At 36.1% G+C, this 23571-nt stretch overlaps 10 protein-coding genes and 1 long non-coding RNA gene across 13 annotated transcripts; 7 read left to right on the top strand and 4 right to left on the bottom strand.

Annotated features, from left to right (window-relative positions):
• The first annotated feature begins 169 nt into the window (after positions 1–169).
• LOC147949272 (putative histone H2A.7) lies at positions 170–975 on the top strand. The gene is made up of 2 exons (XM_087472331.1): positions 170–522; positions 602–975. Exons 1-2 carry the CDS (start codon positions 313–315, stop codon positions 839–841), a joined length of 450 nt encoding a protein of 149 aa, XP_087328457.1. The 5' UTR covers positions 170–312; the 3' UTR covers positions 842–975.
• Positions 976–1051: 76 nt separating this feature from the next.
• On the top strand, positions 1052–3513 carry LOC104737215 (putative histone H2A.7). The gene is made up of 3 exons (XM_087472328.1): positions 1052–1380; positions 1494–3002; positions 3090–3513. The coding sequence occupies exons 2-3, from the start codon at positions 2793–2795 to the stop codon at positions 3330–3332; spliced, it is 453 nt and encodes a 150-aa protein (XP_087328454.1). The 5' UTR covers positions 1052–1380; positions 1494–2792; the 3' UTR covers positions 3333–3513.
• Positions 3514–7484: 3971 nt separating this feature from the next.
• On the top strand, positions 7485–8343 carry LOC104737224 (putative histone H2A.7). Its single transcript, XM_010457350.3, has 2 exons — positions 7485–7877; positions 7970–8343. Exons 1-2 carry the CDS (start codon positions 7668–7670, stop codon positions 8207–8209), a joined length of 450 nt encoding a protein of 149 aa, XP_010455652.1. The 5' UTR covers positions 7485–7667; the 3' UTR covers positions 8210–8343.
• Positions 8344–8380: 37 nt separating this feature from the next.
• LOC104737236 (glycine-rich RNA-binding protein 4, mitochondrial-like) lies at positions 8381–9347 on the top strand. The gene is made up of 4 exons (XM_010457369.2): positions 8381–8555; positions 8728–8796; positions 8896–9002; positions 9087–9347. The coding sequence occupies exons 1-4, from the start codon at positions 8462–8464 to the stop codon at positions 9150–9152; spliced, it is 336 nt and encodes a 111-aa protein (XP_010455671.1). The 5' UTR covers positions 8381–8461; the 3' UTR covers positions 9153–9347.
• On the bottom strand, positions 8930–10004 carry LOC104737247 (small RNA-binding protein 11, chloroplastic-like). The gene is made up of 4 exons (XM_010457380.2): positions 9950–10004; positions 9791–9859; positions 9604–9710; positions 8930–9409 (listed from the first exon to the last, which is right to left on the bottom strand). The coding sequence occupies exons 1-4, from the start codon at positions 9984–9986 to the stop codon at positions 9326–9328; spliced, it is 297 nt and encodes a 98-aa protein (XP_010455682.2). The 5' UTR covers positions 9987–10004; the 3' UTR covers positions 8930–9325.
• A 125-nt stretch (positions 10005–10129) lies between these two features.
• On the top strand, positions 10130–11687 carry LOC104737210 (small ribosomal subunit protein uS8z/uS8w). The gene is made up of 4 exons (XM_087472305.1): positions 10130–10279; positions 10682–10834; positions 10929–11089; positions 11305–11687. The coding sequence occupies exons 2-4, from the start codon at positions 10702–10704 to the stop codon at positions 11401–11403; spliced, it is 393 nt and encodes a 130-aa protein (XP_087328431.1). The 5' UTR covers positions 10130–10279; positions 10682–10701; the 3' UTR covers positions 11404–11687.
• Positions 11688–11905: 218 nt separating this feature from the next.
• LOC104737204 (gibberellin-regulated protein 10) lies at positions 11906–12574 on the bottom strand. Its single transcript, XM_019237493.2, has 2 exons — positions 12363–12574; positions 11906–12238 (listed from the first exon to the last, which is right to left on the bottom strand). The coding sequence occupies exons 1-2, from the start codon at positions 12442–12444 to the stop codon at positions 12057–12059; spliced, it is 264 nt and encodes an 87-aa protein (XP_019093038.1). The 5' UTR covers positions 12445–12574; the 3' UTR covers positions 11906–12056.
• Positions 12575–14199: 1625 nt separating this feature from the next.
• On the top strand, positions 14200–16386 carry LOC104737193 (ras-related protein RABE1c-like). 2 transcript variants are annotated; one of them, XM_087472302.1, is made up of 9 exons: positions 14200–14478; positions 14592–14669; positions 14909–14981; positions 15086–15186; positions 15411–15476; positions 15567–15664; positions 15764–15826; positions 15934–16026; positions 16140–16386. In XM_087472302.1, exons 2-9 carry the CDS (start codon positions 14597–14599, stop codon positions 16221–16223), a joined length of 651 nt encoding a protein of 216 aa, XP_087328428.1. In that variant the 5' UTR covers positions 14200–14478; positions 14592–14596; the 3' UTR covers positions 16224–16386. The 2 variants fall into 2 exon arrangements, with proteins under 2 accessions (XP_087328428.1, XP_087328425.1); XM_087472299.1 differs by having other exon boundaries at positions 14243–14478; positions 15411–15664.
• Positions 16387–17490: 1104 nt separating this feature from the next.
• On the bottom strand, positions 17491–19107 carry LOC104737174 (B3 domain-containing protein At5g60130-like). Its single transcript, XM_010457286.3, has 4 exons — positions 18762–19107; positions 18601–18671; positions 18000–18497; positions 17491–17880 (listed from the first exon to the last, which is right to left on the bottom strand). The coding sequence occupies exons 1-4, from the start codon at positions 18769–18771 to the stop codon at positions 17620–17622; spliced, it is 840 nt and encodes a 279-aa protein (XP_010455588.2). The 5' UTR covers positions 18772–19107; the 3' UTR covers positions 17491–17619.
• Positions 19108–19239: 132 nt separating this feature from the next.
• Positions 19240–21046, top strand: LOC104737183 (uncharacterized). Of its 2 annotated transcripts, XR_015571319.1 has the most exons (4): positions 19263–19384; positions 19777–19844; positions 20146–20428; positions 20794–21046. It is a non-coding gene; the product is annotated as an uncharacterized LOC104737183 (long non-coding RNA). The 2 variants fall into 2 exon arrangements; XR_015571318.1 differs by lacking the exon at positions 19777–19844 and having other exon boundaries at positions 19240–19384.
• Positions 21047–21136: 90 nt separating this feature from the next.
• On the bottom strand, positions 21137–22657 carry LOC104737163 (B3 domain-containing protein At5g60140-like). The gene is made up of 4 exons (XM_010457278.3): positions 22417–22657; positions 22258–22328; positions 21666–22175; positions 21137–21534 (listed from the first exon to the last, which is right to left on the bottom strand). The coding sequence occupies exons 1-4, from the start codon at positions 22424–22426 to the stop codon at positions 21289–21291; spliced, it is 837 nt and encodes a 278-aa protein (XP_010455580.1). The 5' UTR covers positions 22427–22657; the 3' UTR covers positions 21137–21288.
• Between the last annotated feature and the right edge of the window lie 914 nt (positions 22658–23571).

The following is a 23571-nucleotide window of genomic DNA, read 5'->3' as shown; positions in this document are numbered from 1 at the left end:
CTTATTAATACAAAACCAGTTGACAAAAAAAAAAAAAAAAATGGAGATCCAAAAAAACACAAAAAAAAACTAGCGCCTTTTCGAAACTCATAAAACGTTTCTCATTGGCTAATTCACCAATCACGCGGATCGTGCTATAATCAACATCCACCGTCGATAACAATAAATCCAACGAACAAAAACCTCTCCTATCTATTTTTCCTCTCACCTATAAAACTACACAGAACACCTTCAAAAGCAATATCACAAATCTCCCAACTTGTTCCAATACAAAAAAAAAACTCAAACACTCAGTAATCGTTAACTGTAGCAATGGAAACCACCGGAAAAGTGAAGAAAGCTTTCGGAGGAAGGAAAGCCGGCGGTCCAAAAACCAAATCGGTTTCGAAGTCGGTCAAAGCCGGTCTCCAATTCCCAGTCGGAAGAATCACTCGTTTCCTGAAGAAAGGACGATACGCTCAGAGACTCGGCGGTGGTGCTCCTGTTTACATGGCCGCCGTCCTCGAATACCTCGCTGCCGAAGTAAGTCCATTCAGATCTGAACAGTTAATTTCTCGGAGAAGTCAATTTCTGATTTCGATTTTTATTTTATTTTATTCAGGTTTTGGAGCTTGCTGGTAACGCTGCAAGAGATAACAAGAAGACGAGGATCGTTCCGAGGCATCTTCTTCTAGCTATAAGGAACGATGAAGAGTTGGGAAAGCTTCTGAGTGGAGTCACGATCGCACATGGTGGTGTTTTGCCCAACATCCACTCCGTTCTTTTGCCTAAGAAGACTGCTTCCAAATCTACCGAAGAGAAGGCTTCCAAATCTCCAGCCAAATCTCCTAAGAAAGCTTAATTAATGTTGGTCTTTGGGTGAATGTAGTTAATCCAAGTTCTATGAATCTTAGGTTTCTTTATGTATTTCGTTTTAAGTTTTTTTCTTTTTTTGTTCAGATTTCAATTCCTAATTATAAGATTTTTATGCCCTAATCTCTTGGCCCACTCGCCGTAATTTCATTTGCTAAAATATTAATTAACCACTTTGACCATTAACGCACACCATTTTATTCACTTAGATAATTAATTCTTGTGGTGAAGAGAGCACAAAATGTTCTCTTCTCTCTTTGTTCGTTCTAGTTCCATAACATCACCACTGCGAAATTTAACAGTTCGCGGATCTTGCTCTAAATTATTCGTCGGAGGTAATTTTTTTGTTTCGTCTGTTTGTGGTAAGGTCAACAATAACGCTTGTTCTATCCGTTATACAAACATATGCACACAATGTGTTTGTTAAAATGCGTGAGAGAAACACTGATTTTGTTAATACCCATAACGCGGGGCTATCTTACGATACTAATCAACCTGTTTTGAAGAGTGAGTTTGAAAAGTTTGAAGGTACACGAATCGCCGCCATGAAATCTGGTAGTTTTGTGCAAAATTCCTATAAGGATAATAAACAAATGCAATTCCTGAGTTTATGGCTTTGTTCTTGGATGTGAAAAACACAGTGAAAGTAATATGTGATCACAAGAGCGGGAAATCAAAAGGTTATGGCTTTGTGTTGTTTCATTCAGAAGAAGCAGCTGCAAGTGCCTTAGCTTCAATGAACAATCAGGTATTTATTATACAACACAACCAAATACATGAAATGCATTCTAACAAAACCTTGACTGTTCATATAACAATGTTCTTGCTATGGTAATAGTTATAGATTAAATTATGCATAACTTACATATGTTTTGATATGGTTATACATTTACTATTCTTTTTCTGTTTGAAAATACATATCATTGTTCATACATTAGTGTTTAGATATAGATTGCTGGAATATCAAAACAAGGTCGTGTATTTGGAATTGAATCACTGCACAATGGGATTTCTACATCTTTAGTTGATATTTTTGACCAATTAGCAATGATTTGTTTTGTAATCATCATCCACGATTTGAGACTAAAGTTTTGTCACAATGAATGACAGTTTTGATACATGTTTTTAGTTAGTAACCATGGCGAGAAAGTGATATTTAACCGGTCACTAAGTGTGACGTTTTGAGACTATAGCGGCATCATAAATAGTGACGAACTTGATATGTGGTTTTTGTCATGATATGTGGAGTATAACGTATTTTGGACAATAATTTCAGTAAGAAATTTTGATATTTTAGATACATTTACAGATCGTTACATTTGGTGACGAAATAGATAAATATTAGTTAGTCGCAACTCGTGTGTTGTTTTAATGACTATAAAAAATCTGTGACGATTGTACTGTAACCATCCACCAATCGTCACATTTGTAACAATATTTTTATTGTGACTAAAAATAATTATTGTGATGGAATATTATGTAACAAATGGACTTCTTTTCTTATTTTCTTGTAGTGAGAAGTGGTGGATCACACACCACCAATTGTTCATAGTTCAAACAAAATCTCACCTAAATTAAAATGATCTATGAACAATTGTGGGTAAATCTCATAGTATTTATTTTTTGGTTGAATATTGACCAAACATTTAAACCGTAGATTTAGTACCATTTTTATACCAAATCACCAAAATCCCAAAAAAATATTACAAAACACAAACCAAAAAAGGAAAACGGGCCCCCCTTTGGAAAATCCAAATCCTATTCTCATTGGCTAATTGCACTATATCCATTACCAACCGTTGATAAGATTACATCCAACGGATAAAAAATCCTCATCCCTGATTTTGTCCTTCCTTCACTTATTATTTAAAAACCACACCAAGGACCTGGAATCCCAAAACATATTACAAATCTCTTCTTTAAATCTACACATTTGAGAAATGGAGGCTACCGGAAAAGTGAAGAAAGCTTTCGGAGGAAGGAAAGCCGGCGGTCCCAAAACCAAATCGGTTTCCAAGTCTGTCAAAGCCGGTCTCCAATTCCCTGTGGGAAGAATCGGTCGTTTCCTGAAGAAAGGACGATACGCGCAGAGGATCAGCCGTGGTGCTCCTGTTTACATGGCTGCTGTTCTTGAGTACCTCGCCGCTGAGGTAAAAGTTCGTTCAGATCTGTAAAATTTAAACTCGAGAGATTAAATTCTGATTTCGATTGATTTTGGTTTTGATCTTTTTTTTAAGGTGCTGGAGCTTGCTGGTAACGCTGCTAAAGACAACAAGAAGACGAGGATCATCCCGAGGCATCTTCTTCTTGCGATCAAGAACGATGAAGAGCTGGGAAAGCTTCTGAGTGGAGTCACCATTGCTCACGGTGGTGTTTTGCCTAACATTCACTCTGTGCTTTTGCATAAGAAGAATGCTCCTGCTAAGTCAACCAAGGAGAAGGCTTCCAAATCACCAGCCAAGTCTTCTAAGAAAGCTTGATTAAGTTAATTGTCATTCACCATTTTTCATGTTTATGTTTGGTTAATATAATCTATGTTAGGGTTTGGTGAATGTATATGATATAAGTCTTATTTAGGATCTATGTATTTTGTTTTTCCAAACTTTGTCTTAGATCTTATATTAATAATAATAATAATATCTCTCCTTCTTTCTTCTTAAATCTTATCTATATGCTTAATTGTAACAACACAACTTGAGATAACAATACGTAGTGGTTTGAAGTTAATCCGATGATCCAAATGAATAATTATGATTTGTTTCAATGTGGTTTAGCTGTGTTGAGGATTTAGAGGTCTTAAAAGCATATATACATGTCTCTTTATGGAGCTGAAGAACTATAGGAGTCTTGTAATTCTCTGGTTTATGCTCTCTTGTTTTTGTTTCATTACCCACTTGACACTTGATATATCTTTCACTTTCAGCCTCAACTTGGATCTTTAGTAGAGATTTCCAAAGCCAAGAGTCACTAGTTCTCGCCGTTTTCAATGATGAATCAAGGGTGTCCACAGCTTTGGAAATCTCCACTAAAGATACAAGCTGAGGCCGAATGAAACTGTGAGGGATTGTAATGATTTTGGGTGGGTTTAATCACGTCACTCCAAAGCATGTTTTCATGATGTGGATTAGCCAAATAGACAAACTTCTGACTAAAAATCGGTTGGTCTCCTGGTGGTTTCATGCCATGTGCTGGTTATGTAATCTGCATGATGAAATCAAGGGAACATCTCTCTCTCGGATGCGTGTTCCCTGCTGATGTACTGCATAATACCCATGGTTTTCCACTCTTGGTTGGCTCTAATGGATTTGATAAAGGAGGACTCAACAAGAACTCCAACATTACTGCAGAAAAAGTTGTCTATGGCATTTGGAAGCAAATAAACAACTTGTTACACAATCAGCAAGATATACCATCATTGACAGTCTTCAGAGAGATAGACAGGTTGGTCAATAAGTCGATCTCAGCAAGATCACATATGCGAAGCTACTCAAGACTGATGCAATTGTGGCTTCACTAAAGACTCTGTTATTGAATCGCACAAATTCTCTGGTTTATGCTCTCTTGTTTTTCTATTGTTTCTTGGCACGGTAGCATATTATATAGGTTAAACTTCTTGTAAACCTCAACTTTCATTCCTTAATGATATTTAAGGTTTATCATATAATTTAAGGGTGTATTGAATCTAATATTCTCCAAACGTCCGACGAGGCTCTAAACTTGCATGCTTATCTCACCTCTTGTGAATCTTCCAAGTAAGTGTCCCTTTAATGACTCATATGGCTGCTTTGTTGAAGTCTTGAAGACGTGGATTATGATGGGTTTCTCTTCTGCTAGAACATGGGCTGTTAAGAGGCCGTGTGAAACTGTAAATGATTGGCATGACTGTGTGTGGTTTTATAGGTGTCGCTAACTCACTCCAAAACATGTTTTTCATGATGTGGGTTACCCAACTAGACAAACTTCCCACTAAAAAGTCGTTTGGTCTCCTTTTTCACCCCATGTGTTGGTTATGTAATCTGCAGGATGAATCAAGTGAACATCTCTTTCCCGGATGCGTGTTCCCTACTGATGTGTGGAAACAAGTCCTCACAAGACTTGGCATAATACACATGGTTTTTCATCGTGGTTGGGTCTAATGGATTGGCTAAAGGAGGACTCACAAAGAACTCTCAGGCTGTTGTCAATGGCATTTATAAGCAAAGAAACAACTTGTTACACAATCAGCAAGTTATACCATCATCGACAGTCTTGAGAGAGATAGACAAGTTGGTCCGTAAGGACCGTAACTCGATCTGAGCAAGATGACATATACAAAGCTACTCAAGACTGATGCAATTGTTGCTCCACTATACTATGTTATTGAATCTCATAAATTCTCTGGTTTATGCTCTCTTTGTTTTTTATTATTTTTTGGCAAGAAAGCAAATATAATAGGTTAAACTTCTTTTAAGCCTCAACTTTCATTCCTTAATGATATTTAAGGTTTATCAAATATATATATATATATATATATGATTATCGAGTCTATGCCTAAAGCCATAAAAAGATCATACGTAGCTGTTTCTTATAATTTAGATTTCTAAATTAATGAAGAGTTTGGTTCATAAATCTCAAGGGTTTTGGCTATAGAAATCCTCTCATGATGTATATAAATCTACAACTAATGTGACAAAATCCTAACTTTTTCTAATTAAGGTCTCACATCTTTAAAAATATAATTAGACATTTCCTTGATTTCATAAGCAGTTAATTAGAACTTCACAATATCCTTATAGGGATTCACATGCTATGTTGCATGGAAACATAAACGAATACGTGAAAATGAAATGTCTTGGAAACGGAAGCATATTTTTATGAAATTAGGATTTCACAATATCATTATAGGGACTCACGTGACAATATATAACTCCAAACTTTGTGATAATATATAATTTAAGGGTGTATTGAATCTAATATTTTAAATGATTTGAGTTTTACATGATTTTTTTTTGGTATATGATTTTGATGTTTGTAGAGAAGTTGTTATGATTTTTTTATTTTTAACGTCTAACTTTTATTCATTTAGAGAAGAAGTATACAAAGAGTTAAGTAGATAACCAACCAAAGAGGTGGTATTGTATAAATCTGATACATCGAATTAATTAAAGAAATATAATGCGAACGTTTATCTCCTCCTTCATCTTTCTCTCAGTTAACTTGTCCCAGTGAAGAGTATGGAAGTTTCAACATCCAAAAGTGAATATCATATAGAAGAGATCCTATCTTGTGATGGTCACCCACCTTGTTGATCAAATTTGTTAACTCCATATTATCTCCTTCAAACCAAACATAGTGAAACCCATGAGCCCATATCAACTGAAAAGCATGTAGGAAGCCTAAAGCTTCTGCTTGGAGGGCAGAACAAGAAGCTTGAACTTTCGCACAACCTAATAATATAATCCTACCGTCATGATCACAAATTAACCAACATTTACTTGTATATACTCTTCTTTTAACAAAACGTATCTCAAAGTTACATTTAAGCCAGCCTTTAGGAGGAGGATCCCATTGATTGCTTTGAATGTGACTCCTCGAAGCCAATGACCATTGTTGTTTCCATTTGTTTCATCATGTTGTAAATGATTTCTCCAACTATTCATTAACCTCTTACAAACCTTTTTATGCTTCTTTTGTTGGATCACGATTGATCTTTTGAAACAAAATATCATTTCTCGACTTCCATATATGCCACATCATCCAAAATGGTAATAATCTGTTCTCGAGAGGAACATAATGTATCTTATGAAGATTAATTAACAATTGGATATTATCTTCATGACAACCATTGAAACCATGATGTTGTCCATCGTAAATGGTCACACTTCGCCAAACCGCTTGTGCATGAATGCACTTGAACAATAAAAGATTGATAGTTTCTTCCTCTAAACAACATCTCTGAAAAATTGGATTAGCATGTATATGTCTTGTTCAGAGTCTCAAAGTTGTTGATATAGCACTTGATAAACACCGTCATAAGAAATGTTTTATTTTTTGTGCACTATGGAGCTTCCAAATCTCTTGTCTTAAAGTAACTGAACCATGATTGGTTGAATCATATCATCTTCTTCCATATTAACATAGGTTATTTGTTGTTAATATTGTTGTTAAAAAACACAAGCCCCATCTAAAATCTTGAATCTTTCAAAATCTATAATTGAATAACATAATGTTTATTATTTTTACGTAAATCTCTTAAAATGTTAATTTGAATACACTCCCATCACATTTATTTGATTTTCAAAAAATGTTCATTTTCCAACTAATTTATTCATTGACAATATCTTAGAACTACCACTGATTTTTTTTTTTTGGTATAATATCCAAAAACATAATTGAAGATGGTCGATCGTCCGCCAATTGAATCATCAACCATGGACAGAAAGGTGTGTTTAAAGCTCTTTGTTTTACAACTTGGGTTATAAATTTGAAATTTTCTTTTACACCAGGTAACAATCAATGTACAGTAATTATGATTTTTAACATACAGCTAAAATATATTTTCCAAAAAAAAAACCAAATAATGAAAGCGCCAACTTAAAAAAAGCGCCTTTTCGAAAATCATAAAACGTTTCTCATTGGCTAATTCACCAATCACACGGATCGTGCTATAATCAATATCCAACGTCGATAACAATAAATCCAACGGATAAAAACCTCTCACATCTACTTTTCCTCTCACCTATAAAAACACACAAAGCACATTCAAAAGCAAATCACAAATCTCCCAACTTCTTCCAATACAAAAATCAAACACTCAGTAATCAATAACTGTAGCGATGGAATCCACCGGAAAAGTGAAGAAAGCTTTCGGAGGAAGGAAAGCCGGTGGTCCAAAAACCAAATCGGTTTCGAAATCGACCAAAGCCGGTCTTCAATTCCCTGTTGGAAGAATCACTCGTTTCCTCAAGAAAGGACGTTACGCTCAGAGGCTAGGCGGTGGTGCTCCGGTTTACATGGCCGCTGTTCTCGAATACCTCGCCGCCGAAGTAAGTTCATTCATTCAGATCTGAACATTTTGAACTGTTAATTTCTCGGAGAAGTCAATTTCTGATTTCGATTTTTATTTTATTTTATTCAGGTTTTGGAGCTTGCTGGTAACGCTGCAAGAGATAACAAGAAGACGAGGATCGTTCCGAGGCATCTTCTTCTAGCTATAAGGAACGATGAAGAGTTGGGAAAGCTTCTGAGTGGAGTCACGATCGCACATGGTGGTGTTTTGCCCAACATCCACTCCGTTCTTTTGCCTAAGAAGACTGCTTCCAAATCTACCGAAGAGAAGGCTTCCAAATCTCCAGCCAAATCTCCTAAGAAAGCTTAATTAATGTTGGTCTTTGGGTGAATGTAGTTAATCCAAGTTCTATGAATCTTAGGTTTCTTTATGTATTTCGTTTTAAGTTTTTTTCTTTTTTTGTTCAGATTTCAATTCCTAATTATAAGATTTTTATGCCCTAATCTCTTGGCCCACTCGCCGTAATTTCATTTGCTAAAATATTAATTAACCACTTTGACCATTAACGCACACCATTTTATTCACTTAGATAATTAATTCTTGTGGTGAAGAGAGCACAAAATGTTCTCTTCTCTCTTTGTTCGTTCTAGTTCCATAACATCACCACTGCGAAATTTAACAGTTCGCGGATCTTGCTCTAAATTATTCGTCGGAGGTAATTTGTGTTAACTTACCATTTCATCTAAATGGTATTACTGTTTTGCAGTAGAATGCATATAACGTTAGTAACACTTGTCGTATCCGTGACACAACAACTATGCACGCAAGGTGTTTGTTAAAATGCGTGAAAGAAAACTGATGTTGTTACTATCAACAAACCAATGCAGGGCTATCTTACGATACCAATGAACCTGTTTTGAAGAGTGAGTTTGAAAAGTTCGGTGAAGTTATTGAAGGTATGAATCGCCACCATGAAATATGTTTAAGTCTCTATATAGATCAACAAAATGCAATTCCTGAAGTATACTTTTTTGTTGACGGATGTGAAAACACAGTGAAAGTCATATGTGATCACAAGAGCGGCAAATCAAAAGGTTATGGCTTTGTGTTATACCATTCAGAAGAAGCAGCTGCAAATGCCTTAGCTTCAATGAACAATCAGGTATTGTGTAGTACAACAAAACCAAATACATGAAATGCATTCTTACAAAACCTTGACTGTGTTCTTTGATAACGTTTTGTTCAGTTACTCGAAGGCAGAAACATCAGAATCGCATATGCTCAACCTAAAGGAAGTTTACATCAAAAGTGATCTCAACTCAAATTAAACTTCAGATCTTCTGTTTTGGTTTCACTTATTGGCTCTACCTTTGACTCAAGAAATGCATCCACTCTTCAGAATTGTAACATTGTAGAACTTTAGAATGATTTTGGTGAAGATCCTTATGTTGTTTTGTAATGACTGTGTGTTTGTGTGTGTCTTCTTCAAGCCTGGTCACTCTTCGTATTTGTTGTTGGTGGTTCTACTTCCTTTGCACTTTCCACAAATATTAATCTGCCATCAACAATCTGAAAACAGATAACCAAATGCAATAATCAGTCCAAGACTAAAAAGCTTAATTCATTATATACATTAGACTTGCATATATAAACTTAATCGATTAGGATTATACAAATAAACTTTTGTTTTTCTGATTCAAGATCAATTCAATTCACATCAAGAAGCAATAAAGTATACAACGTTTGAAAAAGTGGATCATCACCTTCCCATTCAAAGCTTTTAACGCCTTTTGTGCATCATCCTCAGACTTAAAAGTGACGAAGCCGAAACCTTTAGGTCTCTGTGTTAGCTGGTCCCTGATAAGACGAGCTAATAACGCACACATACGAAAGACAAAATTAGTTCGGAAAATAATCAGAGCAGTGACACATTCGATTTTGTGAATGTACCTTCTGTAATCTGACCAAAAGGTGAAAACAGTTGCCTCAGTGATTGATCAGTGGTGTAAGCAGAGAGTCCTGCAAGAGAAAAGGATTCAAAGTAAATGAGAAGCTGAAATTAAACTGTAATTTTGAAGTAGAGATGAGTAAATAAATTATGAATCATACTGCTAACGAAGAGCTGTGCTGTGAATCTCTTAGCCATCTCGGTAAGCCAAAACCTGAATTCAAAACACAACAAAACAGTCGTAGCTCCCATGAAACGGTGCCGTTTTTTGTTATCGACCTCCGCTGTGACAATGTTAACGAGATTCTAAGAATGGCCCAATAAAGCCCAATTATAGATCCAATAACCAGTCTAGTAAAATCCATAAGGCACCCAAATAAAGAAAGCAAAAACCCTAATTCGCATCTTGTATTTAGTTGTCTTGTTCAACTTTTATTTCCTCGACGCTAGCAAGGAGAGGGTTTGTGCGGCTGCCATTCACGATTTCAAAGGTTAGAGAACAAAAATCTCCATAGCTTCGAGCTTCTTTGTTCCTTTTTTATGGTTTCTCTGATCTTCTTTTGTGTCTGCTCTAGCTCAATCACAACGTGAAATTCTGCAAAATGTTCTCATGATTTCTCTTGCTTTAGATATTTAGATATCTGAGTTCGAAACTGATAGTGTTGGATCCATTTGAAATTTTGTTCTTGTCATTAGGTTCTTGTTGTAAGCCGATCTAATGTAGGAATCATATTCGTTTGTTCATGATTGAGCTGTACAGTATCTTGATGTGCATTGAAACATGTATATATATATATATGTGTTGGTGTTAGTATTCTTTTTTGGAATTCGTTTTGTTATATATGGAGGTTTCGAATAAGCTCAGATTTGTGTTGTTTTTGTTTGGGTTACAGGATTTTAAATTTTTTGAAGAATGGTGAGAATCAGTGTGCTTAACGATGCTCTTAAGAGTATGTACAATGCTGAGAAGAGAGGGAAGAGGCAAGTCATGATCAGGCCTTCTTCTAAGGTGATCATCAAGTTCCTTATCGTCATGCAAAAGCACGGTATGCTGATGATCTTTCATTGTCAAAGCTCATTTCTTTTTCTCTGTTAATGTTCTTTCTCAGCTGTAACGTGTTTTTTAATATGGAAATGCAGGTTACATTGGTGAGTTTGAGTACGTTGATGACCACAGGTCTGGCAAGATTGTTGTGGAGCTTAATGGAAGACTAAACAAATGTGGAGTCATCAGTCCTCGTTTTGATGTTGGAGTTAAGGAGATTGAAGGTTGGACTGCTCGTCTTCTTCCTTCCAGACAGGTCAGTCTTTTAGTCCTTGTTCTCTTACTAATGCTAGTTCTTGTAGTATCGGTTAAATAAACTTGGTATTTGGCATATTCGTTGACAAGATGGGTTCTGTTTTATTCGAACGATTTCAAAATGCAATGGTTGAAATTGGTTTTTGTGGCCTTGCCATATGTAGAGGGATCTTTATAAATTTAGTGATCTTACATTGAAATTCTTGAAATGTGCAGTTTGGCTACATCGTTCTTACAACCTCTGCGGGTATTATGGACCATGAAGAAGCCAGGAGAAAGAATGTTGGTGGAAAGGTTCTTGGATTCTTTTACTGAACCAAAAAAAGCTTCAAGAAGAGAATCTTACTGTCGTCTGTGATGATACTTTGCGCTTCTCCTTTTGGTGAGAAAAGGAATTTGATTGAGCTCAAAGTTTAAGGGGTAGTAGAGTTTTTGATGTGTTTGTGTTTCTTTAGATAATATGCCATTTTGTTCGTTTTGGGTTTTGCGCAAAAGTTGTTGAAGACTTATGAATAGACAGTTATTTTCGATTTCTGTTTCCAAAAAAAAAAACCATGCTTTTCTTGAGCCAATACTATCTATCGAGACGTTTCAATTCACTACATGAGCCTCGTGACTTTTCTATTCATTTGGTATACGAACGTTTTGACTGAACATCATCCTGTTTCGATGGTTCACGTCTTGTAAGGTTAATAAAATTTTGATAGTGAATTGGAGTAGAAGGTTTAAGTCTCTGTTGCTGATGTAAACCAACATGGCAACATATTATGCATAGTTCATACATGGAGTCATTGATATACGTAAAACTTTACACATATTTTGAAAATATATTATTTCATTTTATTGGCAAGATCTCTCACACTTTCATACATGAAGGAGTATTTCAAGCTTATTATTATATATGCATCAACCACAATCTTAATATTTTTTGTATGTAAAATGTAAAGATAATCATCTTCTGAACATGTTCAAGGACATTTGGGTGTGCCTTTGGAGCTCATCATATCGCGGTAACAAGGACATTCATCTTTGTGTCCATAAGTTCCCGAAGGTACACAATGACACTTCTCGCAGCATATATTGCAATACTTGAGACACCGATCTTGTCTCCCTGCCTTTGAACATCTCACATTGCATTTTCCATCACATGCTGCTCATTTTATTGACCACATATTTAGAAAGTGTTGTAATAGATTATATATAGATCACCAACAGAAAAATATGTATATGTATATATTTAAGATAAATAAATGAATTGTGTATACTATACTTACATGAATCGGCGGTAGAGAGCATGAATAAAGAAGATGTGAGGAGCAAAGAGATGATACAAAATTGTACAACCGGAAACTTCATCTTAGTTCTTGCTGAGATATGATTTTCTTATAATCTGTTTGGAGAAAGTTTGTTACTTAGGGAAGAAGAAGAGAAAAAACTTGAAGTTTCCACACAATGCAAAAGAAGTGATGATGGTTTGAGAGGAAAATGAGGCTACAGAGTTATTTATAGGTAAAAAAATCTTTGGAGTAGGTGAAAGTGAAACGTTTGTTATCTATTGTCTTCTTTATTTTTTTAGAAAAAAAATCTACAAAGTATATTTATAATTACTTAATCTTTAAAGAGTTCTATTTTTTCTAGATTTTTAAATTTATAAAGCAATATTGGTAAATTTTGTAGATGTGTGTAGATTTGTATATCAATATTGGTAAATTTATTTATTAAACAATTAATTTACAAAGTAAATTTTTTTTTGGGGGTATTAATGCCTAATGTTTTGTACACCGTTCATTAAAGAAATGGAAATAAACAATAGTAGCTTTAATCAAATCCTGTTTCTGTATCATAACTTACTAATAGAAATGTTACAAAGATAGTAAATTTGCTTTGAAGAATCTATTAACTCTGGTGGTTGCGTGCCGTTGTACAATTGTATTCCATATTATTGTCGTTGTTATTAATTTTTGTATTTGTACATTTATATAAAAAAGGTTGATAAAACAAAAGCGATATGTATATACGCATACACATGAAATGATTATTGTTTTTTTCCCTTAGTGGGGAAGACAAAGGCACAATGTCGTTCACGTTGAGCGACCATCGCGTTAAAGCTATAATAAGAGTGACACACGTAACAAGAATCTAAAGGTAATATGAGAACTTCTACATCTTTCTCCTTTCTTCCCTTTTCCATATTTCTCTAAAATACAACAATCCATCAAAAATGTTGGAAAAGAAAAAGTCCATAATTAAGAAAGTATTAGTTGTTTAAAGCTATTGCCTATGCATTTATGTTAATTTGAAAGTTTAGGATGTCAATCAAAGTCAAAATGATGGACCACCGACTTATTATTCACGATTAAAATGTTAATGAAGGTTTGTTTTTGTCACGATTTAGCTAAAAGTTAAGGGTCATTAGAGGAGTCTTGTGACAAATGGGATGGATTCAACTTTCATATTTTGTTTGGTAAAACGGGTCTCCCGGACTTAAAGTCCTTTAGCAATTACTAGTATTTGTCTCCATGCTTACATATTTATATGCAAAAATGAAAATTCTCACCGAAATATCCTTTTTCTCTAAAACTCCATTATATTAAGTGTTGGGAAAGAAACTCTCCAATTTGTTGATATATAACTTATTAAAATATCTTAAACTTGTGAAATTTTAAGAAGTAGATTTGGAAAGGCATCAATATGATTGTATATATAGTATAAAGTTTATACTCTACAATGCATTGGTGATGACTGACGACATCAAAAGAAATGTCTACAAATATGATGTCAAGAAAATATTCATATCACTCTATCTTCTTATTTTCTTTATTCAAATGATTCTCTATGATCAGTCAAATGCTAAGATGTGCATGGCCACATATATATATAAAATAACTTTAATCTTAGAGAGAATCGGAAAAACAATATGTCAACTTTAAATTCGTTGGCAACGAGTAGCTTACAAGCATATCTATATACCCTTCACCACCCAAGTTGCCTCTTCCTTTACATGCTTTGTGACTTTTCGAGTTTCTATGATTTTTATGCGTGATCGATCCCTTCGTCAAAAGTTTATGGAATTGTCACTGTTCAACTCCGCGTGTCAATTCCTGGGCCCACAAAGAAGGGACTCATTAATGGGCTTTATTATTTTTGGGCCCTCTCGGGGACTATGATCGCTCTCTCTCCTTTTCAAGTGGCTAACTTACGCCGGAGGTAATAATATCCGTGCACGCGAAGAAGAAGCAAAAGCAGAAGAGTAAACTTAAGTTAAATCAGGAACAGGCGTATTTTAGCCTTCCGCCATTTCCATCGCTCTCTCTCTCTCTGCTTCATTTTCACTATAACCACGCTCTCTTCTCTTCTCTTCTCTTCTCCTCTCTGCATCATTTTGATCTGGTACGTATTGATTCTTCAAAGTTTAGATCTCCTTCGTCGTCTTTAGATGAAGCAATGTTATTTTGGTTTTTGATTTGATCTCTGTTTTTGTTTTTTGTTTTGTTTCAATTTAGATTCGATGGCTGCTCCACCTGCTAGGGCTAGAGCCGATTACGATTACCTCATTAAGCTTCTTCTCATTGGTGATAGCGGTACGTCTTCCCTCTCTTCCGGATCCAACCGATACCATCGATAAATTTTGAATTCACTGAATCTATCTATTCGTTTACAAAACCGATCTAGTTATAGCGACGTTTGCCGTAATGTTGACGAATTTGAATCCATGCTCGTCTTTGAGTTTGTAAAGAATAATCATTTTACGAGTTTCTGAAACTTATAAAAACTGTGTTTTTTTTTTTAGATCTCTGTAACACAAATGCTTGTTTCTCAGGTGTTGGTAAAAGTTGTTTGCTTTTAAGGTTCTCTGATGGCTCTTTCACCACTAGCTTCATCACCACTATTGGGTTTGTCTTCTTTTAACCATGTAAAAGAGATTTAAGAGACTGTGTGATCTCTGTTTGTTTCTCTCTCTAGATGTCTCTCTGAGTCTGTTCTCTGTTTGATGCAGCATTGATTTTAAGATAAGAACTATTGAGCTTGATGGCAAACGTATCAAGCTGCAGATTTGGGATACTGCTGGTCAAGAACGTTTTCGAACCATCACCACTGGTCAGTCAGACCCTCTTTTCATATGATGATAGTGTAACTTAACGTACATAGTCCCACTGGAAATTGATTTAGGGAGTGGCAATAACAGTCACAGTTGATGCTATGTGTGGCTAATGCTTTTGTACACTTGATTTGTTGGGGATATATAGTTGTTTTAAATTGATTGCAACACTAGTTTGAAGAACTAATGTTTAGTTCCTCTTTTCCTTTGGGCATTGTTGCAGCTTATTACCGTGGAGCAATGGGCATTTTACTGGTGTATGATGTCACAGACGAGTCATCCTTCAACAGTAAATTTTCTTCTATCTACATAGACTACATCTTTGGTCTTATTACATTCCTGCTTTGTTCTAGACCTGTTCTTTTTGACCTTATTGCAGACATCAGAAACTGGATTCGTAATATCGAACAACATGCTTCGGATAATGTCAACAAAATCTTGATAGGAAACAAAGCTGACATGGACGAGAGCAAGAGGGTACAATACGAGCTAGTTTAATCACACTAAAATTATCCAACGTCCTGATTCACCTGATATCCAACAAATAGCGTTTTTGGTCCCTGACACATTTTTCAGGCTGTGCCAACATCAAAGGGTCAAGCACTTGCTGATGAATATGGAATCAAGTTTTTCGAAACAGTAAGCCAAACATATTATCTTCAATGTTTAGTTTCATGAGAATAGTTTTGACTACATTGCTCGTATTCGTTTGCTTACATAGCTAATAAGTAAACTCCACATCTCAGAGTGCCAAAACAAATCTTAATGTGGAAGAGGTTTTTTTCTCGATTGCAAAGGACATAAAGCAGAGGCTCGCTGATACTGACTCAAAAGCAGAGGTTAATAAATTACTTGTTAAATTTTCCTTAAGGCTTGCCTTTCACTTCACATTTCTTGGTCCAAAATCACTGAAAATAAACCCTTTTTGTCACAAATTTATCATTTATTTCAGCCTGCAACGATCAAGATCAGCCAAACGGACCAGGCGGCTGGAGCCGGACAGGCCACACAGAAGTCTGCATGCTGTGGAACTTAAAAAGTCTTAATAGCTCTAAAGTTGAAGTGAAGTAAAAGAACATATTTTTATCTGGTGCCGCTTTTGTAATTTTTTTCCTTTTCCTGATTTGTTCTTAATTGACCTTTTCTAGTTTGTTCATGAGGGGTAATAGAATCTTGAAGTAATCGTTCGTTCTCAGACATATCCGATCATCTATCTCTGAAACTGACACTGGCTAAATTATTAAACTATAGCTTATAACTCTCCAAATATCTTCTTAACTTTTGCTTTCTCTCTTACATCATCATGTGATACGCCTTTCAATTTCTTGAAGAGGGGTTCAGATCATCTTAGTAATCGGCATTCCTTTCCTTCTGCGTTCTTTTCGCCCATGGTAAATATAAATACCATAGCTCACATCTCTTTATATCCAACTGTTTGCTACTGCCATACATTTATATCCAACTGTTTATTACTGTCCAGAACTAGTACACCAGAAGATATAGAAAGACAATTTTAATTTTCTTTTCAAACTTTACTTGACCTATGAGTAATTTTTGTGATAAGTGAGTTTAGTTAGATAGATGTTCAGAACCTGGTTACTGTTGTGATGTTCTATGTTGTTGCTTGCTATTTCTGTGTTGTAATATCTGCATCATTAAAGTGGAAAAGTTGAGGATTTCATTGAATAATTCTCTGTGCTAAAAATTCAATTCTTGTCTCCAGGAAAGAACGCCAGAGAAAGGTCTAATGTTACGTTCTCATCAAAGCTTTCCAGCCAGGACATGGCAAGGGCATGATCAGTCCAGTGGTGGGACCGCTGTAGCAGCTACAGCACCACCACTGTTTTCAAATGCAGCATCATCAGGATTCTCACTCTCAGATACATGCCCGCCTTCATCGCCAGCTATACCTCATCCTTCTTCTCAGCCCTTTTTCAATCTGAATCAGCCCGGTCTCTATGTCGTCCACCCATCTGACTACGCATCTCAGAACCACCACCACAATCTCATGAACCACTCACAACCACCACCATAACTTCCTCCTCCTAATTAAGGTAAGACTTTCTGAGAAACAACAACATTCAACTCATCTTTTTGACGCAGCACAGAAGCTGCAGTTTCATCCTCATGTTCATTATGTTACTCTTACTATCCACATGAAAAGAAACCAATTTTGATGGAAGACCCTACAATGTAAGTACAATGCATTCTATTTGAATGAAGCTACTGGGAGACTTTTTCACTACTTGTTGCAGGCAGCCACACAGAACAAGAATAGATAGATTTGTATAGTCAACAACACAAGACATAATATAGATCTGATTAGATTCATAAAATAGAGACTCTTACACGAATTCATTAAACAACAGTAGTCTTGATTTAGCTTAAAAACTTACTGAAACAGATAACTAAAGAGATACATGACTGAATGATCATTCACTAAGAATGTGGATCTTCATTGTGTGAACCAGGTTATCGTCACCCGTCTTCTTGATCTCGCATATTATCTTATCCGTTGTCTTCACATTATTTCTTCTGATGATACTGCCAAACCCCTTCACAAACACACTGCCATTCGTCTGAATCTTGATCTGCTTCTCCAATATCCCGAATTTTTTCGCTAGTGGATCAACGATAGTGATACTCTCAGGGAAATGCAAGCCATAGTCTTTTATGACTTGAGCTGGGATGAGCTGCATTATGAAAAAAAAACATCAAAAAAACAAAGCACAAAATGATTGTTACATTTGTATTATTAGCGTTCACATAAAAACTCATAAATGGAATGCTATTTTAACATTCAAATCTTTACCAATTGGCTTTGCTTCTTCGGATTCAGTCTCAGAGCAAAAGATGGATTCTCGGGATCATCCAGAAGATGGCGATCATCGCCAGCAGCATCATCACCATCCTCACTAACAGCATCATCAACAACATAGTCATTAGACTCATCATCATCATCATGAGCTAAAACGTCATCAGAAGCTCGAATTTCTTCTTCACTCTCAGATTCCAGTTTGATCTCCTGGCTTTGCTCTGGACAACTTCTTATCCTTTTACACATCGTCTCACGCTCGAAGATACAGAAGTTGAAGTGCCGAGAGCCGTCAAACTCAAACTCCAAGAAGTCTCCACCCTTGAGATTTTCATCTTTAGCAATCAACTTCCAGCCATCAACAACAACAAAACTCTCAACATCACCACTACATTTCCTAAACGCCAATTCCCAAGAGCTCCCAGAAATGCTTCTAACCGTTACAGTTTTAGGAAAAGGCTTTGGTACAAAGCTGGTGAAAGAAATGGGTATTTTCTGCAAACATATATGTGAAAGTCTCAACCAAAATAGAAATCTACAGATGAACATCTAAGAAACCAAAAACAAAAACAGAGTGAAGAGAAGAGTGTTTTTTTACGAGATCATCTCCGGATTCATCAGGTAAGTACACTTTGAAGAACTTTGGAAGACAATCATCCGAAGAGTTTCCTATTATAAAGCAAGACAAAATGAGAACAGAGGATATACATTGTGTAATTGTAGAATCAAGAACAAAAAAAAAGAGTCTAAAGGAGAAACCTTTGTTCATCTTCACTTCTTTGTGCTCTTTGTCTCGCTCTCTGGATCTTATATTTTGATGTAGAGATTTTTCCTTTTGTAGCAAAAAAAAACAGAGACTTGAACAGAACGCTTGTTGCTTCAAATGGAAAAAATAAAACTTCAAGGACTGGTACAAACTACTTTTACTTCAATGTAGAGCTGAGATTTCGAAACCCTAGTTTCTGATGGAACAGGAAGGTGAGTAAAGTTGTTCTAAACCAAAGTTTTCCCAGATTGCAAGGGTTCTTTGAGTGGCTTTTTCGACTTTAGTAGTAACAAATTGGAAAACAGAGGTTTCTCTCTGTTTCTACTTCTTGCTTCAAATGGAAAAATCACTATCCGAACGACGCCGTTTTATTAAAAAATGATTCGTTAGAGAAAGGCCCACGAAAACAAATGGGCCTAAATTTTGGTCCATTCTAGATAGTTTTAATATGACAGTATTGTCCTGAAGAATAGTTTCACAGCGACGAGTCGCGATGGGGTATAATAGTAACTTCAATTGTTTAGTCCGGCCAGATCGTCGTCGTCTTCTCGCCGGGAAATTTCAAAACGTTAATCAACAGTCAAATCAATCTAACATTCTCCGACGTGTTCTCACTGTAAGTAGAAAAATCTCTCACTGAAGAGATTCGATTTCGCCATCTTTATATCTCGGACGCTGCGTGACAGCGAGGTCTCTCAATTGGAGAAGGATCTATTAGATACCTCTGTTTGGTTTCTGTAAAATTGATAGCTGAGCATAGTAGCATGTTTGGGTTTAATCTTCACATTAATTTGCCTTTAATCTTCACATAAATTACACACGATTCCTCCTAGCATAGTAGCATGTTTGGGTTTTGTTCTTCTTGCTTGTTACACTTTAACTTGTTCATACAACAATAACATTAAGGAAGCTGGTTCTTGTTTGTTAAACTGGTCAAACACTCTGCTTAGTATCTAGTTGTTGTTAACTTTGGTTTCTGAACCTCTTTCATTGGGAGATGGTCCAAAGTAGTAATACAGTCTCCTCCACCTTTGCCATGTCCCTATAATGGTATTATATGTGGAAGGAGCTCCAAGGTACGTATGTCTTCTCTGTACTCTTTAGTGCACCAAATATGATTCACTTTACTTTACTTACATATGCATATCTGCTGCAACCAATCGAATGCTTACTTACATATTTACATATTTGCAATAAGTAAATTCAGTTAGATGTTCAACAGTCCTTGAGCTTGACTCAAATTTGACTAGATCTCCATCCTGTTACTTTGATAAGTCGGAAGTGTGAGCATAAATAATATTCTGCAGCATTAAATTGGAAAACGGGAATAGTTTAGTGAATAATCTTGTGCGCTAAAAGTTTGATTTTTGTCTCCAGGAAAGACACCAGATAAAGGTCTTATGTCACGTTATCATCACAGCCAGGACATGGCAAATGCAAGATCAGTCCAGTGATGGAACCGCCACAGTAGCAATCTTCAGGATTCTCATTCTCAGAAGCCCTCATGCACAGCTACTTGCCATCGTTCTCGGCGCTTCTTCAGTTTTTATCTGCTCAGTCTTATGTCATCCACCCATCTGATTACACATCTCTTCAACATCACCACCATTTCATGAACCACCAACGAGCTCTACCATAGCTTCCTTTGCCAAACTTCAAGGTAAGACTTTCTAGGAAACAATAACATTCAAATTAACTTTTGCTCAGCCACAAGCTACATTTTCACCTCAAGATTAGTACATTTTGATTACATTCTACATTATAACAAGAAGAATACACTGATGTTGATGGAACACCCCCGTAGTTTGTGGTAGTATACTAGTATTTACCTCATATTTCAGCACGACCTCATGATTCTTAATGGATAAACTTGAAAGCGTAAGAAGAAATGTTTAGTGAATAGAAGACGACTGAGATTTGTAGCATTATTCTCCTCGTGTCTTCTGCTTCTCTGTCGACCGTTTTCCTTAAAGATCATATAACACTAGGAGTAATAACATTCTCCTTACTTACATGAACCTGCAGGTTCCTAAACAGCCCTGAAGTTGGACATAACTTGGACAGTTGGACCCTTATTGTGGAAGGCCAATATGATGATCAACTGCAACATCTTGCTATTGTTTGGTTCTCTTTTCTTATTTTGATTTGTAAGTTTGTAACCAGAAGTTGTGCCAACAACAAGATACAAATCCAAACCCATTTGTCACTATACTTTAATGTCATTTGATTTACTCCACCGAACAATGTAAGTGCTATTTGTTGAAGACTTTTTCGGACCCTAGTTGTTGCAGACAGCAAGACAACATGATATGCTTTAAAGACATTGTTGCAGGAGAAAATAGAGAGATTTAATGAGATTCAGGAACTCTTTATAGGAAAGTATCTTATTTTAACTTTTAAAACATCTCTAACACCAACTCGCTATAAACCAAATCCATAGATAGCGATTTAGCATTGCTAACACAATAAAACCAAGTCACAGCTACCACACATAAGACTCATAAAAGCATAGTGAAGAGATCATCCCCTGATAATGTTGACCTTGATGGTGTGAACCAGATTAGTCCCAGTCTTCTTAACCTGGCATATCATCTTATCAGTCGTCTTCATTTTGTTCCTTCTGAAAACACTTCCAAATCCCTTGACAAAGATGCAGCCATTCATCTGAATCTTGATTTCTTTCTCCAATGCTCCCAATTTGTCCATGACTGTTATACGCTCTGGGAAGGTTAAACCATAGTCCTTTATGACATGAGCCGGTATTTTCTGCAACAATAAAGAAACATCATATAACATATCGATATATTCACTATTGATGCATTCACATAAAACATTATAACCCAAAGATGTTTAAATGGAAGTGTTGAAATTTCTTTTCACATTCAGTTTTTGCTTACCAGTTGGCTTTTCCTCTTTGGATTGAGTGTCACAATAAACTGGGGGTTGTTACCATCATCCTCATTCTCAGCATCAGCATCATCATCATCAAGCTCAACATCCTCATCCTCAGATTTATCATCATCAGAATCCTCAACAGCAGCATCATGATAATCAGAATCATCATCATCATGTAGAACGATAACATCATTGCTAGCCCGAGTTTCTTCTTCACCCCCAGAGTTTTGCTCTGAACTTCTCTTAATCCTTTTGCACGCTGTCGCATGCTCATAGATACAAAAATTGAAACAGCGAGAGCCATCAAATTCAAATGCCAAGATATCTCCGTCCTTCAGATCTTCGTCCTTAACAATCTTCTTCCAACCATTAACCATAACAAATCTCTCAGCCTCATCGTCACCACCACGTTTCCTCAACACCAGATTCCAAATCTTTCCACTAACACTTCTCACAGTTACAGTTTTAGGCAAAGATTTTGGTAAACAGCTGTTAAAAGAAATGGGTAGTACCTGAAAAGTTTCTGCAAGTTTCAAGCAACCAGAAAACAAAACAAAAAGACAAAAAGCAGTGAAGAGAAGTGTGTTTTATTACCAGATCATCTCCGGATTCACCAGGAAGGAAAGCTTTAAAGAACTTGCAAATAGAACCATCCGAAGAAGTTCCTGTTACAAAAGAAGAAAAGTAAGAAACATCAATGTCTAGAAGAACACATTACGATGGAAGAATCAGGAACAGAGGATGTGATAAAACCTTGGTTCATTGTCGTCAATTTCTTGTTGTGCTTAGACACTCTCTCTCTCTCTCTGAAACCCTAATTGTTTTAGTAGGAAATATAAAGGTGAATAAAGTTTCTCCAGATCTTAGATTTTTCAGATGTGATTTGATCTAAAGGTTTTGGCCATTTCCCATTTGTAGCTAAAACTTGCAAAAACAGAGTGTTCTCTCTGTTTCATGCTTTACTGCTTCAAATGGAAAACAAACCATTAATAGTACTCTTCTTATTCAAAAATAATTCGTTAAAGAGAACCAAAGTATCGCCAAGGCCCACTAATACAAGAAATGGGCCTAAAGTTCGGGCCAAAGTAATGCTGAATGCATGCCTAAAACTGTAAATATGATTTCTTTACCGTATGGCTTACCGTATGGCTCTCAAGCAGGTTTTGGTTACGGTTTATAGAATATATAAGGAAGACAGGAATGCTGGTGATTTGTTCTGATCTTGTTTTCGAACTTTACAGATGGCAAATCTTTCTAAAGAGGAAGTTGTGCAAGTACTTCGGCGACAGAGCTCTGGTTTCTCAAGGAATAATTCAAGATATCAAGGAGTTGCTTTGCAAAAGATTGGCGGGTGGGGTGCTCAAATCGAGCAGTTTCATGGAAACATGTACGTAATAAACTTTCCCTGTATCTAATTTTGCGCTTTTTACACATGCAGTGTTCTTTGTGTTATTGTCTAAATGTAGTTGTCAGTCATTGCTAGAAAAAGAGTGAGATCAGATAAAAGCTTTTGGTTATTTTTCGTTGATGTGAAAATGTTTTTGTTAGAACCATTAGTAGGAGAACCCCATTTTTGATTATGGGTTATATCTAGAGATTCTAATGGCTATGAGACTTTTATATCTGTCTTGGAATGTTTGTCCTCTGAGTATAAGCTGCAGCTTTTGCTACCATCTTTGTTATCTCTGCTTAATATGTGAAAAGCTACTACGAACTTTGTTAATTTGATTTCTGAATTCATTATTTAGCTAATGTTAAGCTTGACCTCAACTTGGGAATCTCTCTTTCACTGGGAGATGGTCCAAAGCAAAAAGATAGAGCCCAGCGGCTTCACCATGTCCCTAACAACAGTATAGTATGTGGAAGGAACACTTCGGTGCGATTTCCCAAATATGATTTACTTATACT

This window comes from Camelina sativa, chromosome 2, assembly GCF_030686135.1.
Source record: "Camelina sativa cultivar CO46 ecotype springtype chromosome 2, ASM3068613v1".
In the NCBI taxonomy this organism is placed as follows: domain Eukaryota; kingdom Viridiplantae; phylum Streptophyta; class Magnoliopsida; order Brassicales; family Brassicaceae; genus Camelina; species Camelina sativa.
Note: the sequence above shows the minus strand (reverse complement) of the source record. Positions and strands in the feature narration are given on the sequence as shown.